General features: G+C 65.6%; 1 protein-coding gene across 1 annotated transcript; it reads left to right on the top strand.

Moving 5' to 3' along the window:
• The first annotated feature begins 2,969 nt into the window (after nt 1-2,969).
• On the top strand, nt 2,970-12,804 carry DPF1 (double PHD fingers 1). The gene is given in 13 exon segments (XM_066984716.1): nt 2,970-3,175; nt 4,891-4,983; nt 5,075-5,099; nt 5,101-5,200; nt 6,033-6,122; nt 7,002-7,080; nt 7,172-7,264; nt 7,267-7,302; nt 8,841-8,891; nt 10,003-10,122; nt 11,304-11,416; nt 12,539-12,618; nt 12,717-12,804. Coding segments are annotated over 13 exon segments (1,038 nt in total). The 5' UTR covers nt 2,970-3,090; the 3' UTR covers nt 12,790-12,804.
• Nucleotides 12,805-14,343: the final 1,539 nt, after the last annotated feature.

Genomic DNA, 14,343 nt, shown 5'->3' with positions numbered 1-14,343 from the left:
CTGGTCCCCACGTGTCCCCACGCCCGGGTGGCAGCACCCACCGATGCCCCCCCCCCATTGTCACCCATCACCGGGGGGGGGTCCCCACGTCCCCACCCTTGGTGTGTGTGGGGGAGCCCCCTTAACGCCCCCCCCCCCAGCTTATCGCCGGGGGGGGGGGCAGGCAGCAGAGCCCCCCTCCCCTCTTTGACTGACACCCCCGCCACCCAATCAGAGCGGAGGGGGCGGGCCTTAGCCCGGGGCATGCTGGGAAATGTAGTCCTCCAGCATCCCCCCCTCCCCTTTGCCCTCCCCTCCCGGTACCGGTGAGGAGCGGGGGGGGGGGGCGGGGGGGGGGGACAAGGTGGGGGGGGCACCGGGATCGGGGGGGGTGGGGGGCGAGGGGGGAGGGGGCTCCCCAGGACCCTCCCCGGGGGGGGGGGGGGAGGGAAAAAAAAAGGGGGGGGACCCAGGGCCTTGGGGGTGGGGGGGTGGGGGGGAGCGGGGAGGTGCGGGGGGGGAGCGGGGCTGAACCCCGCCGCCCCCTCCCCGTGCCGGAGCGGCCCCGGCGGCGCAAAATGGCCACGGCGCTGCACAAACCCCTCAAATGGTGAGTGCGGGCTCGGGGCGGGACCCCCCCCTCCCCGGGACCCCCCCCCACCTCGATAATATCCCCCCCCACACCCTCCCCCTCCATCCCGGTAAGGGCGGCTCCCCCCCCCCCCCCCCGCCTCCCCCGGTACCGGCGGCAGGGTCCCGGTGGCAGCGATGGGGATGGAGGCTCCGGTATGGGGTGATGGAGGGGGGGGGGGCACCGGTATCCGCCCCCCCACAACCCCCCACCCCCTCCCTCCGGTCCCCCACCCCCCTCTCCGGTGTCCCCCCTCCCTCCGGTCCCCCCCCACCCCCGCCGGTTCCACCCCCCCCACCCCCGGTCCCCCACCCCCTCCCTCCGGTGCCCCCCCCCCCTCCCCCCAAACGGTTCCCGGCGCCCCCCGCCGGCACCGGGATCCCCCCCCCCGCCGGGGACAGTGGGGACCATTTGGGGACCGTGCCCCCCCCCCCCCCCCGATACTGCAGGGTTTTTTTTTGGGGGGGGGGGGGGGACACACAATGGGGGCGGTGGGGACCTTGTGGGGAGGGGGGGGGGATTTGGGGGGGCTGGGGGGTTGGGGGGGGGCGGGGAGAGGAGATGGGGGGGCTGAGATGGGGGGGGGGCGTGGGGGGGTTGGGGACAGGAGGGTGGGGACCCCGGGTTGGGGACCACCTCCCCATCCCCATTATGGGGACGTGGGGGGGGGGGAATAGGGGGGGGGTCTGGGGGCTTTTGGGGTGCGAGGTTGGGGACAGTGACAATGGGGACCCTGTCCCCATCCCCATTATGGGGAAATAGGGGGGGGGGTCTGGGGGTTTTTGGGGTGCGAGGTTGGGGACAGGAGCGTGGGGACCACCTCCCCATCCCCATTATGGGGACATGAGATGGGACATGGGGGGGGGGTCTGGGGGCTTTTGGGGTGCAAGGTTGGGGACAGTGACGTGGGGACCAGCTTAAGGACCACCCCCCAACCCCATTATGGGGACATTGTGGGTGTCTGGGGGCTTTTGGGGTGCAAGGTTGCGGACAGTGACAATGGGGACCACCTCCCCATCCCCACTATAGGGACATGGGGGGTCTGGGGGCTTTTAGGGCACAAGGTTGGGGACAGGGACATGGGGACCCCAGGTTGGGGACCATGGGGACCGCCTCCCCTTCCCTCTATGGGGACATGGGGGGATCATGGGGGGGGTGTCTGGAGGCTTTTGGGGTGCAAGGTTGGGGCTAGGGACAATGGGGACCACCTCCCCATCCCCACTATGGGGACACGGGGGGGGGGGGTCATGAGGGGGGTCTGGGGGCTTTTGGGGTGCACGTTTGGGGACAGGGACATGCGGACCAGCTTAGGGAACACCTCCCCATCCCCACTATGGGGACATGGGGGGGACATTGGGGGGTCTGGGGGCTTTTGGGGTGCGAGGTTGGGGACAGGAGCGTGGGGACCATGGGGACCATTTCCCCATCCCCATTATGGGGACATGGGGGGGATCTGGGGGGGTCTGGGGGCTTTTGGGGCGCAAGGTTGGGGACAGTGACAATGGGGACCCCCTCCCCATCCCCATTATGGGGACATGGGGGATCTGGGGGTCTGGGGGCTTTTGGGGTGTGAGGTTGGGGACAGGAGCATGGGGACCATGGGGACCATTTCCCCATCCCCACTATGGGGACATGGGGGGGACCTGGGGGGGGGCTGGGGGCTTTTGGGGTGCAAGGTTGGGGACAGGGACATGGGGACCAGCTTGGGGACCACCTCCCCATCCCCATTATGGGGACATAGGGGGATCTTGGGGGGGGTCTGGGGGCTTTTGGGGTGCGAGGTTGGGGACAGGACCATGGGGACCACCTCCCCATCCCCATTATGGGGACATGGGAGGGGTCTGGGGGCTTTTGGGGCGCAAGGCTGGGGACAGTGACAATGGGGACCCTCTCCCCATCCCCACTATGGGGACATGGGGGGATCTGGGGGGGGGGGTCTGGGGGCTTTTGGGGTGCAAGGTTGGGGACAGGACCATGGGGACCACCTCCCCATCCCCACTATGGGGACATGGGGGGGACCTGGGGGGGTCTGGGGGCTTTTGGGGTGTGAGGTTGGGGACAGGACCATGGGGACCACCTCCCCATCCCCACTATGGGGACTTGGGAAGGGGATGTGGGGGTCTGGGGGCTTTTGGGGTTGCAAGGTTGGGGACAGTGACAATGGGGACCACCTCCCATTATGGGGACATGGGGGGGGGGGGGTCTGGGGGCTTTTGGGGCACAACTTTTGGGCCAACACCCATTCGGGGCGCACACCCTGGTGCCCTCCTCCAACCCCGCTACGGGGTGTGTGGGGGGGTCCGGTGGCTCCTGCTCTGTTCGGGCTGGGATTTGGGGTGGGGTGGGTGGGGGTGGGGGTCCCCACCCACCCCACACCCCCGGCCCTGACACCCGGCCGCCGGCAGCCTGGGGAGGAATTTTACCGCGAGGCCATCGAGCACTGCCGCAGCTACAATGCCCGGCTGTGCGCCGAGCGCAGCATGCGCCTGCCCTTCCTCGACTCGCAGACCGGCGTGGCGCAGAACAACTGCTACATCTGGATGGAGAAGACCCACCGGGGGCCCGGTGAGCCCCCCCCCCCCCCCCGGGATGGTCCCTGTCACCTCCCCACCCCCCCCGGGTCACCTCTAGGGACCCCCAGCCAGCCGGGGGAATCCCGTCCCGGGTGTCCCGCTGTGGTCCCGTGCGCCCATGGGTGGCCCACGGTGACCGCGAGCACGCCGTGGCCACCGCTGTGGGCACCCCACCGCGTCCCCAAGCACCCCATGGTGTCCCCAGGCACCCCATGGCCACCACCATGGGCACCTTATGGTGTCCCCAGGCACCCCACGGTGTCCCCAGGCACCCCACCGTGTCCCCAGGCACCCCGTTGCCACCACCATGGGCACCCTATGGTGTCCCCAGGCACCCCACCATGTCCCCAGGCACCGCATGGTGTCCCCAGGCACCCCATGGCCACCACCATGGGCACCCTATGGTGTCCCCAGGCACCCCACCATGTCCCCAGGCACCGCATGGTGTCCCCAGGCACCCCATGGCCACCACCATGGGCGCCCTATGGTGTCCCCAGGCACCCCACCATGTCCCCAGGCACCTCACCGTGTCCCCAGGCACCCCATGGCCACCACCGTGGGCACCCTGACGTGTCCCCAGGCACCCCGCCATGTCCCCAGGCACCCCGTGGTGTCCCCAGGCACCCCATGGCCACCACCATGGGCACCCCATGGTGTCCCCAGGCACCCCACCATGTCCCCAGGCACCCCATGGCCACCACCATGGGCACCCCACGGTGTCCCCAGGCACCCTATGGCCACCACCATGGATGTCCCAACATGTCCCCGGGTGTCCCAACACGTCCCCAGGCACCTTGCCCTATCCTCAGGCACCCCATGACCACCACCATGGGTGGCCCACGGTGTCCCCAGGCTCACCATGGGTGTCCCAACATGTCCCCAAGCACCCCACGGTGTCCCCAGGCACCCCGCCATGTCCCCAGGCACCCCATGGCTACCCCCACAGGTGTCCCAACATGTCCCCAAGCACCCCACCATGTCCCCTGGCATCCCATGGTGTCCCCAGACACCCCATGGCTACCACCATGGGTGTCCCAACACATCCCCAGGCACCCCACCATGTCCCTAAGTACCCCACCATGTCCCCCGGCACCCCACGGCCACCCCACCGAGACCCCAAGCACCCCGGGGGATGCTCCATGAGGCTGGGTCCAGGGTTGCGGGGCTGGCTTTGGGGTTGGGGCTGGTGTCGGGGCTGGGGGCAGGGTCCGGGTTTAGGGGCAAGGTCCGGGTTTGGGGTCGGGGGCCAGGTTTGGGGGCAGGGTATTGGATTTAGGGTCAAGACTTTGGGTTTAGGGGGGTCAAGACTTTGGGTTTGGGGGTCAAGACTGGGTTTAGGGTCAAGACTTTGGGTTTGGGGTCACGACTTTGGGATTAGGGTCAAGACTTTGGGTTTAGGGTCAAGACTTTGGGTTTAGGGGTCAAGACTTTGGGTTTGGGGTCAAGACTTTGGGTTTGGGGGTCAAGACTTTGGGTTTAGCATCAAGACTTCGGGCTTGGGGTCAAGACTTTGGGCTTGGGGTCAAGACTTTGGGTTTGGGGTCAAGGCTCTTGGACGGGCTCAAGGCCCCCCAGTTGCCTCCCATCGCCTGGGGCTCAGTGTGGGTGGGCAGTGGGGGTCCAGGGCAATATCAGGGTGGGGGTCCGGGTCTCGGGGGGGGGGGGTCTGGGCCCAGTGGGGGCCGTGGCGAGCGCGGGGCTCCCCAGGCCTGGCCCCGGGGCAGATCTACACCTACCCCGCGCGCTGCTGGCGCAAGAAGCGGCGGCTCAACATCCTGGAGGACCCGCGGCTGCGACCCTGTGAGTTCGGGGTCTTGAGGAGGGGGTCCTGGGGGTTGGGGGTCCCTTCCCCCTTTCCCATCCCGTTCACCCCTCCCCGTGTCCCCCCCAGACTGCGAGGCGCCCCTGAAGAAGGAGGGGGCTCCCCGAGGGGCCGGTGCTGGAGGCGCTGCTCTGCGCCGAGCCCGGCGACAAGAAGACGGAGCTCAAGGAGGAGGAGGCGGCGCTCGACTGCCAGGTCCGTCCGTCTGTCCGTCCGTCCGTCTGTCCGTCCATCCCCCTGCCCGCTTCCCCAGCCGTCCTTCCGTCCGTCCATCCCGTCCGTCCCTCTGCCTGCCCATCCGCTTGGCCTAACCCCGCCCACCCGTCCGTCCGTCTGTCCGTCCATACGACCGTTCGTCCGTCTGTCCATCTGTCTGTCCCTCTGTCCGTCCATCCGCCCGTACCCCCTGCCCGCTTCCCCAGCCGTCCGTCCGTCTGTCCCATCTGTCCCTCTGCCTGCCCATCCTCTTGGCCTAACCCTGTCCATCTGTCCGTCTGTCTGTCCGCCCATCCATATGACCATCCGTCCGTCTGTCCGTCCATCCATCCGTCCCCCTGCCCGCTTCCCCAGTCGTCCGTCCTTCCGTCCGTCTGTCCCGTCCATCCCTTTGCCTGCCCACCCGCTCGGCCTAACCCCGTCCGTCTGTCCGTCCATCCATCCATACGACCCTCCGTCCGTCTGCCCATCCGTCCGTCCGTCCATCCAGCCGGGCTACCCCGGCCGTCCCCTTTGTCCGTCCGTCCGTCTGTCCGCCCCGTCCTTTTCTCCGGTCTGGACGTCTGTCCATCCACGTGTCCGTCCGTCCCTGGGTCCATCTGTCCGTCCGTCCGTCCGTCCGGGCTCCCATGGCCGTCCTCTCGTCCGTCTGTCCGTCTTCTGCCCGTCCTTCTCTCCGGTCTGGATGCCCGCCCGTCCGCGCGTCCATCCGTCCCATCTGTCTGTCCGTCCCCGTGTCCGTGTGTCCGTCCCCGTGTCCGTGTGTCCGTCCCCGTGTCCGTCCGTCCGTCCGTGACCCGGCTCCTTGCAGAAGCCGCCGGCCGGGGACTTCCCCCACGAGCTGGAGGGGGACGAGCTGGAGGACGACACCCCCCGGCGGAAGAACAAGGCCAAGGGCAAGGTGGGGGCTGGGGGGGGGGGGGGGGACGACCCCATAGGGACAAGGGGACCCCTGGGGACAAGGGGGACCCCACGGGGACGGGGGGAGGCCGTGGGGATGGGGGGAGGACCCCGTAGGGACAAGGGGGGAATGGGGATGGGGGGGACACCTATGGGGATGGGGGTGGGCATGGGGACGGGGGGGCATGGGGGGGACCCCATAGGGACAAAGGAGGGGGGACCCTATAGGGACAATGGGGGGCCCTACAGGGACAAGGGGGACCCCAGAGGGAAAAGGGGGGGCATAGGGACAAGGGGGGACCCTATAGGGACAAGGGGGGGCCCATAGGGATGGGGAGGGGGGGCAAGGGGACAAGGCGGGGCCCTATAGGAACAAGGGGACCCCATAGGGATGGGAGGGGCCCTACAGGTGCAGGGGGGGACCCCATGGGGACAAGGGGGGCCCCATAGGGACAAAGGGACCCCATAGGGACAAGGGGGGCCCCAAGGGGACGGGGGGGGGTCCATAGGGTCAAGGGGGAGCCCTATAGGGACAAAGGGACCCCATAGGGACAAAGGGACCCCATAGGGACAAGGGGTGGGGCCCATAGGGACAAGGGGGGCCCTACAGGGACAAGGGGGGGCCCATAGGGACAAGGGGAGACACTAAAGGGACAAGGGGGGCCTTATAGGGCCAAGAGGACCCCATAGAGACAAGGGGACCCCATAGGAACGGGGTAGGCCCTACAGGTGCAGGGGGACCCCATAGAGACAAGGCCGGGGGCCCATAGGGATGGGGGGGACCCTGTAGGGACAAGGGGAGGCCCCATAGGGACAAGGGGAGGCCCCAGAGGGACAAGGGGACCCCATGGGGGGGTCTCATCCCTTATTGCCCCCCCAGGCTTACGGCATCGGGGCCATGCGCAAGCGGCAGGATGCGGCCACGCTGGAGGACCGGGACAAGCCTTACGTGTGTGACAGTGAGTGGGACGGCGGGGGGGGGGGGGTCAGGGAGGTGGGGGGGCACCCCTGAGGACCCCCCTCATATTTTTGTGCAAACCCCACCCCCAGTCTGCGGGAAGCGCTACAAGAACCGCCCGGGGCTGAGCTACCACTACACCCACACCCACCTGGCCGAGGAGGAGGGGGAGGACGGCGCCGAGCGGCCCCCCTGCCCTTCCACCGCAAGAACAACCACAAGCGTGAGCGCCCCGGGGGGGGGGGCACCCCCATCCTGGGGGTCTTGGGGGGGGGGGGTCCTGAGTCAGCTCGGGGTGTCCAGGCCCTGTCCTGGGGGTCCTGATCCCATCCTGGGGGGTCCTGACCCAGCCCGGGGGTCCCTGCCCCATTTCTGGGGGTCCTGGGGGGCCCTGACCCAGCCCAGGGGGTCCTGACCCTGTCCTGGGGGTCCTGGGGGGCCCTGACCCAGCCCAGAGGGTCCTGGGGGGTCCTGAGCCAGCCCGGGGGGTCCGGGCCCTGTCTTGGGGGGCCCTGACCCTGTCCTGGGGGTCCTGGGGGGGCCTGACCCAGCCCAGGGGGTCCTGGCCCCATCCTGGGGGGTCCTGGGGGGTCCTGAGCCAGCCCAGGGGGGTCCCTGTCCCATTTCTGGGTGTCCTGGGGGGCCCTGACCCAGCCCAGGGGTCCTGACCCTGTCCTGGGGGTCCTGATCCCATCCGGGGGGGTCCTGACCCAGCCCGGGGGTCCCTGCCCCATTTCTGGGGGTCCTGGGGGGCCCTGACCGAGCCCAGGGGGTCCTGGGGGGTCCTGAGTCAGTCCTGGGGGTCCTGACCCCCTCCTGGGGGGTCCTGAGTCAGCCCAGGGAGTCCAGGCCCTGTCCTTGGGGGGCCCTGACCCTGTCCTGGGGGTTCTTGGGGGGTCCTGAGCCAGCCCAGGGGGTCCTGGCCCCATCTTGGGGGGTTCTTGGGGGGCACTGAACCCGTTCTAGGGGTCCGGGGGGGCCTGGGGGTCCCCGTCCCATTCCTGGGGGCCCTGACCCAGCCCAGGGGGTCCTGGCCCCATCGTGGGGGGCCTGGGGGGTCCTGAGCCAGCCCAGGGGGTTCTGGGGGGTCCTGACCCAGCCCAGGGGTCCTGGCCTCATCTTGGGGGGTTCTTGGGGGGCACTGAACCCGTTCTAGGGGTCTGGGGGGGCCTGGGGGTCCCCGTCCCATTCCTGGGGGCCCTGACCCAGCCCAGGGGGTCCTGGCCCCATCGTGGGGGTCCTGGGGGGCCCTGACCCAGCCCAGGGGGTCCTGGCCCCATCGTGGGGGGCCTGGGGGTCCTGACCCAGCCCAGGGGGTCCTGGGGGGGGCCCTGACCCAGCCCAGGGGTTCCCTCCCCCATTCCTGGGGGGGGGGGGTCATTTTTAAGGGGAGGGGCTCAATTTTAAGGAGGGGGCTCAATTTTAGGTGGGGGGCTCAATTTTAAGGTGGGGGCTCAACACCCAGCCCCCCCCCCATCCCCCAATCTCCCCATCACCAGCCAGTTTTGGGGGGGGGCTCGATTTTAAGGAGGAGGGGCTCAATTTCGGGGGGGAACGGGGGGGGGGGCTCGTTCCCAGCCCCCCCCCCCATCTCCCCATCACCAGCCGGTTTCCATGGCAACCTGTGCGAGAGGCACACAAAGAGATGGGTGCGCCGAGGGGGGGGGGGGGGGGCTCCCCACCCCCACCCAGGCAGTGGGGGGGGGGACAACGAGGGGGGGGGGCTTAATTTTATTTTTTTTCTTCCCCCCCCCCCCCCAGAGTTTTACAAAGAATTGAATTGGGTCCCCGAAAACCAGCGCCGGCACACAGGTACCCCCCCCGTTTTTTTTTTTTTTTTTGGGGGGGGGGGTGTTAATAAAGAGGTGGGGGGCTCATTAGGGTTGGGGGGTCATTAGTGTGGGGGGGTAATTAGTAACGGGGGTGGGGGCTCGTTAATAAGGGGGCGTTAGCTAGGGGGGTCACAGCGAGGGGGGGCTCGTTAGCGATGGGGGGTCATTAGCGATTGGGGGGCTGTTGAACAAGGGGGGCTAATTAGCAATAGGGGGGCATTAATAATTAGGGGTCATTAATAATTAGGGGTCATTAATAATTAGGAGTTATTAGCACTGGGGGGGCTTGTTAGCAGGAGGGATTTATTGGGGGTGTCGTTAGAAAAGGGGGGCTCATTAGCGAGGGGGGGCTCATTAGCGAGGGGGGCTCATTAGGAAGGGGGGCTCATTAAATAGGAAAGGGGGGCTCATTAAATAGGAGGCTCATTAGAAAGGGGGGACTCCTTAGCAAGGGGGGGCTAATTAGCAAGGGGGGGCTCATTAGAAAAGGGGGAGGTCATTAGAAAAGGGGGAGGTCATTAGAAAAGGGGGGGCCTCATTAAATGGGGGGATCATTAAATGGGGGGGCTCATTAAATAGGAGGTTCATTAGAAAGGGGGGGCTCATTAGGAAGGGGGGCTCATTATAAAAGAGGGGGGCTCCTTAGCAAGGTGGGGGGCTAATTATAAAGGGGGGGGTCATTATAAAAAGGGGGGCTCATTAGATGGGGGGCTCATTAAATAGGAGGCTTATTAGAAAGGGGGGGCTCATTATAAAAGAGGGGGCTCCTTATCAAGGTGGGGGGGCTAATTATAAAAGGGGGGGCTAATTATAAAAGGGGGGGCTCATTAGGAAAGGGGGGCTAATTATAAAAGGGGGGGCTCATTAGGAAGGGGGGCTAATTATAAAAGGGGGGGGGCTCATTAAATAGGACGCCCGTTAAACAGCAAGCTCGCTAGCAGCAGGATTTGCACGGGGGGTCCCCACTTGCTGCTGGGGGGGGGAGGGCGCTGCATGGGGGGGGTTAATTTTTTTCGGGGGGGGGTGGGGGTGTCTCGGTGCCCCCCCCCAAAAAAAAGCGCTGACCCCGGCCTCTCTCTGCTGCCTTCCAGCCCGGAAAGCGCCGGACGGCTCGGTGATACCGACCGGGTATTGTGATTTCTGTCTAGGCGGCGCCAAGAAAACCGGCTGCCCCGAGGACCTCATCTCCTGCGCCGACTGCGGACGCTCCGGTGAGGCCTCTTGCACGCCCGCCTCTTGCACACTCACCTCTTGCACACTCGCTTTTGCACACCCGCCTCTTCCACACCCCTTGCTCACACCCCTCCCCTCCTCGCATCCCCTCCTCGCATCCCCTCCTCCCATCCCCTCCTTCCAACCCCTCCTTGCACACAATTACCCCCCCGTGCACACTCCTTGCACGCGCGCCTTGCTCACGCGCGTGCCCTCGGGCGCCGCCGTGCTTGCGCGCGCCCGCGCGGGCTTTTCCGTGCATGTCCCGCGGCGCTTGCACGCGCACGCGCGGTTCTGCAGCTTTCTCCGTGGTTAGTGTGAGTGTGCACGCGTGCGCACGCTCCTGAGCGCGTGCACACGTCTGAGTGTGCCTTTCCAGGCGTGCTTGTGCACACCTACATATCCTGCAGTGCTTGCACGGGGCTTGTGCACGCTCACGTACGGTCGTGCACACTCACATATGATGGTGCACGCTCCTGGGGGCTTGTGCACGCTCACAAGCGCTCTTGCACACTCCTGTGGGCTTGTGCACACTCACATGTGATCGTGCATGCTCCTGTGGGCTTGTGCACACTCACATATGATCACACGTGCTCCTGGGGGCTTGTGCACACTCGTATATGCTCTTGCACGCTCCTTTGGTCTCGTGCACGCTCACATATGATTGTGCACACTCTTGTGGGCTTGTGCACACTCACATGTGCTCTTGCACACTCCTGTGGGCTTGTGCACACTCACATACGATCGTGCATGCTCCTGTGGTCTCATGCACACTCACATATGCTCACATGTGCTTCTGGGGGCTTGTGCATGCTCGTATATGCTCTTGCACGCTCCTGTGGTCTCGTGCACGCTCACATATGAGTGTGCACAGTCACATATGATTGTGCATGCTCTCGTGGGCTTGTGCACACTCACATATGATCACACGTGCTCCTGGGGGCTTGTGCACGCTCGTATATGCTCTTGCACGCTCCTATGGTCTCGTGCACACTCACATATGATCGTGCACACTCACATAAGATCGTGCACGCTCCTATATGCTCGTGCACGCTCTCGTGGGCTTGTGCACACTCACATACGCTCGTGCGTGCTCCTATGCGCTCTCGCACGCTCCCGCGGGCTTTTGCACACTCATACGTGACCGCTGACCCCCCCCCCCCCGCCCCCCCCCCCCCAGGCCACCCCTCGTGCCTGCAGTTCACGGTGAACATGACGGCGGCCGTGCGCACCTACCGGTGGCAGTGCATCGAGTGCAAGTCCTGCAGCCTCTGCGGCACCTCCGAGAACGACGTGGGTAACCCCCCCCCCCCCCCAAAAAAAAAACACCCCAGACCCCCCCCCCAAAAAAAAACCACCCAGACCCCCCCCCCAAAAAAAACCCCAGACCCCCTCCCCCCAAAAAACCCCAGACCCCCTCCCCCCCCCCAAAAAAAACAGACCCCCCCCCAAAGAAACTCCAGACCCCCCCAAAAAAAAACAGACCCCCTGCCCCCAAAAAAAAGCCCCAGACCCACCCCCCCCAAAAAAACCCAGAACCCCACCCCCCCAAAAAAACCCAGACCCCCCCCCCAAAAAACCCCAGACCCCCTCCCCCCCAAAAAAAAACCAGACCCCCCCAAAAAAACTCCAGACCCCCCCAAAAAAACCCAACCGCCCCCCCAAAAAAATCCCAGACCCCCCCAAAAAAACCCCAGACCCCCCCAAAAAAAACCTTCAGAGCCCCCCCAAAAAAAAACCCAGACCCCCCCGCCCCAAAAAAAAAACCCAGACCCCCCCAAAAAAAACCCAGACCCCCCGCCCCCAAAACAAAACCCAGACCCCCCGCCCCCCAAAAAAAAACCAGACCCCCTGCCGCAAAAAAACCGCCCCCCCCCCAAAAAAAAAAAAACCCAGACCCCCCTCCCCAAAAAAGACCCAGACCCCCTCCCCCAAAAAAATCCCAGACCCCCCTCCCCCAAAACAAAACCCAGACCCCCCCCAAAAAAAACCCCAGACCCCCCCCCAAAAAAAACCCAGACCCCCCCCAAAAAGCCCAGACCCCCCCCCCAAAAAAATCCAGACCCCCCCCCAAAAAAAAAACAGACCCCCCCAAAAAAAACCCAGACCCCCCGCCCCAAAAAAAACCCCAGACCCCCCCAAAAAAACTCAGAACCCCCCCCCAAAAAAAACCCAGACCCCCCCCCAAAAAAAAAACAGACCCCCTCCCCCCCCCAAAAAAGCCCCCCAGACCCCCCCAAAAAACCCCAGACCCCCCCCCAAAAAACCCCAGACCCCCCCCCCCCCAAAAAAACCCAGACCCCCTGCCCCAAAAAATAAAAAATCAGACCCCCCGCCCCCAAAAAAACCCCAACCCCCCCCCCAAAAAACCAGACCCCCCCCTTAAAAAAAACCCCTCCCCGCCCCCCCCCCCAGGACCAGCTGCTCTTCTGCGACGACTGCGACCGGGGGTACCACATGTACTGCCTGAGCCCCCCCATGGCAGAGCCCCCGAAGGTGAGCGGGGTTTTTTTCTTTGGGGGGGGGGTCCCCAAAGGTTGGGGGGGGGTCCCTGTTTAATTCCCCCCCCCCCCCAAAAAAACCGTGTCCCCGCAGGCAGCTGGAGCTGTCACCTCTGCCTGCGGCAGCTGAAGGAGAAGGCGTCAGCCTACATCACCCTCACCTAGGGGGGTCCCGGGGAGGGGGGGGTCCCGGGGGGGGGGGCAGCGGCTGACCCCCCTCCCCCCCCCCCCCCCCCACCAGGCCCGGCCCCCCCCCCCCCCCCAAAAAAAAAAAAAAAAAAAACCCTGCCGAAAGCCATAAAGGAGCCCCCGGGGGGGGGGGGAATGGGAAGGGGGGGGGGAATGGGGGGCGTTGCATGATGTGAAATTGGGGGGGGCACCCCTGCTGCGCCCCCCCCGTGGTGGTGGTGGTGGTGGGGTATTTATTTTAATATGGGGGGGGTGTGGGGATGCCCCCCCGAAATTGAGCTGCTCCATGTGGTGGGTTTCTGTTGTTCCTGGTGCAAAGGGGGGGGGGGGGGGGGGGGTGGAAGGGGGTGGGGGGGGGGGGCAGCTGCCCCCCCCCCCCCCCCCCCAAAAAAAATCTGTGCCCCCCCCCCCCCCCCCCCCCCCCCGTCGTGTTGTTGTGGCGCCGTGTGCTTTGAGTGTCTGTGCATTAAACCATGGGCAGAGCCCCCCGCCTCCGCCTGCTTTCCGGGACCCCCCCCCCCCCAAAAAATTTTCAGACCCCCCCCACCCCCAATTTCCCACCCCCCCCCCAAAAAATTTTATTTTTTTTTTCCGTTTCTGACGCACCCCCGAGCCTCCGACCCCCCCCCCCCCAAATTTCCCAGCTCCCCCAAATTTCCAAGCCCCCCATAATCTAAGACCCCCCCAATCTCCCAGCGCTCCCCATCATCTAAGACCCCCCCCCCAATTTCTCAGCCCCCCCCAAATCCCTCAACCCCCCCAAATCTCCACGCCCCCCCCAGTTCTCCAAATTCCCCCAAAATCCCCCCAAAATCCCCAATCCCCCCCCCCCCAAATCTCCAACCCCCCTCCCCAAATTTCTCAGCTCCCCCCCCCAAAAAGTACTGGGGGGGGTCCTGCCCCCCCTCCAAAATCCCCAAGCCCCCCAAATTTCTCAACCCCCCAAAATCCCCCCCAAATTCCCCAAATTCCCCCAAAATCCCCAATCCCCCCCAAATCTCCAACCCCCACCCCCCCAAATTTCTCAGCCCCCCCAAATCCCTCGCCCCCCCCCAAATTTCTCAGCCCCCCCAAATCCCTCGACCCCCCCAAATTCCCAAAACTCCCCCAAAATCTCCACGCCCCCCATTTCTCCAAATCCCCCCAAATCCCCCCCCCAATTCCCCAAAATCCCCAACCCCCCCTCCCCAAATTTCTCACCCCCCCCCCAAAATGCCCCTGGGGGGGTCCTGCCCCCACCCCCCAAAATCCCCAACCCCCCCAAATTTCTCAGCCCCCCCCCAAATCCCTCGACCCCCCCAAATTCCCAAAACTCCCCCAAAATCTCCACGCCCCCCCAATTCTCCAAATTCCCCAAATCCCCCCCAAAATCCCCAATCGCGCCCCCCCCAAATCTCCAACCCCCCCCCCCCCCCAAATTTCTCTGCCCCCCCCCCACAAAAGGTACCTGGGGGGGGTCCTGCCCCCCCCCCAAAATCCCCAATGCCACCCAAATTCCCCAAATTCCCCCAAAATCTCCAATCCTCCCCC

This window comes from Anser cygnoides, chromosome 29 (genome assembly GCF_040182565.1).
Source record: "Anser cygnoides isolate HZ-2024a breed goose chromosome 29, Taihu_goose_T2T_genome, whole genome shotgun sequence".
Taxonomy (NCBI): Eukaryota; Metazoa; Chordata; class Aves; order Anseriformes; family Anatidae; genus Anser; species Anser cygnoides.
This window is presented reverse-complemented; position numbering and strand designations above follow the sequence as displayed.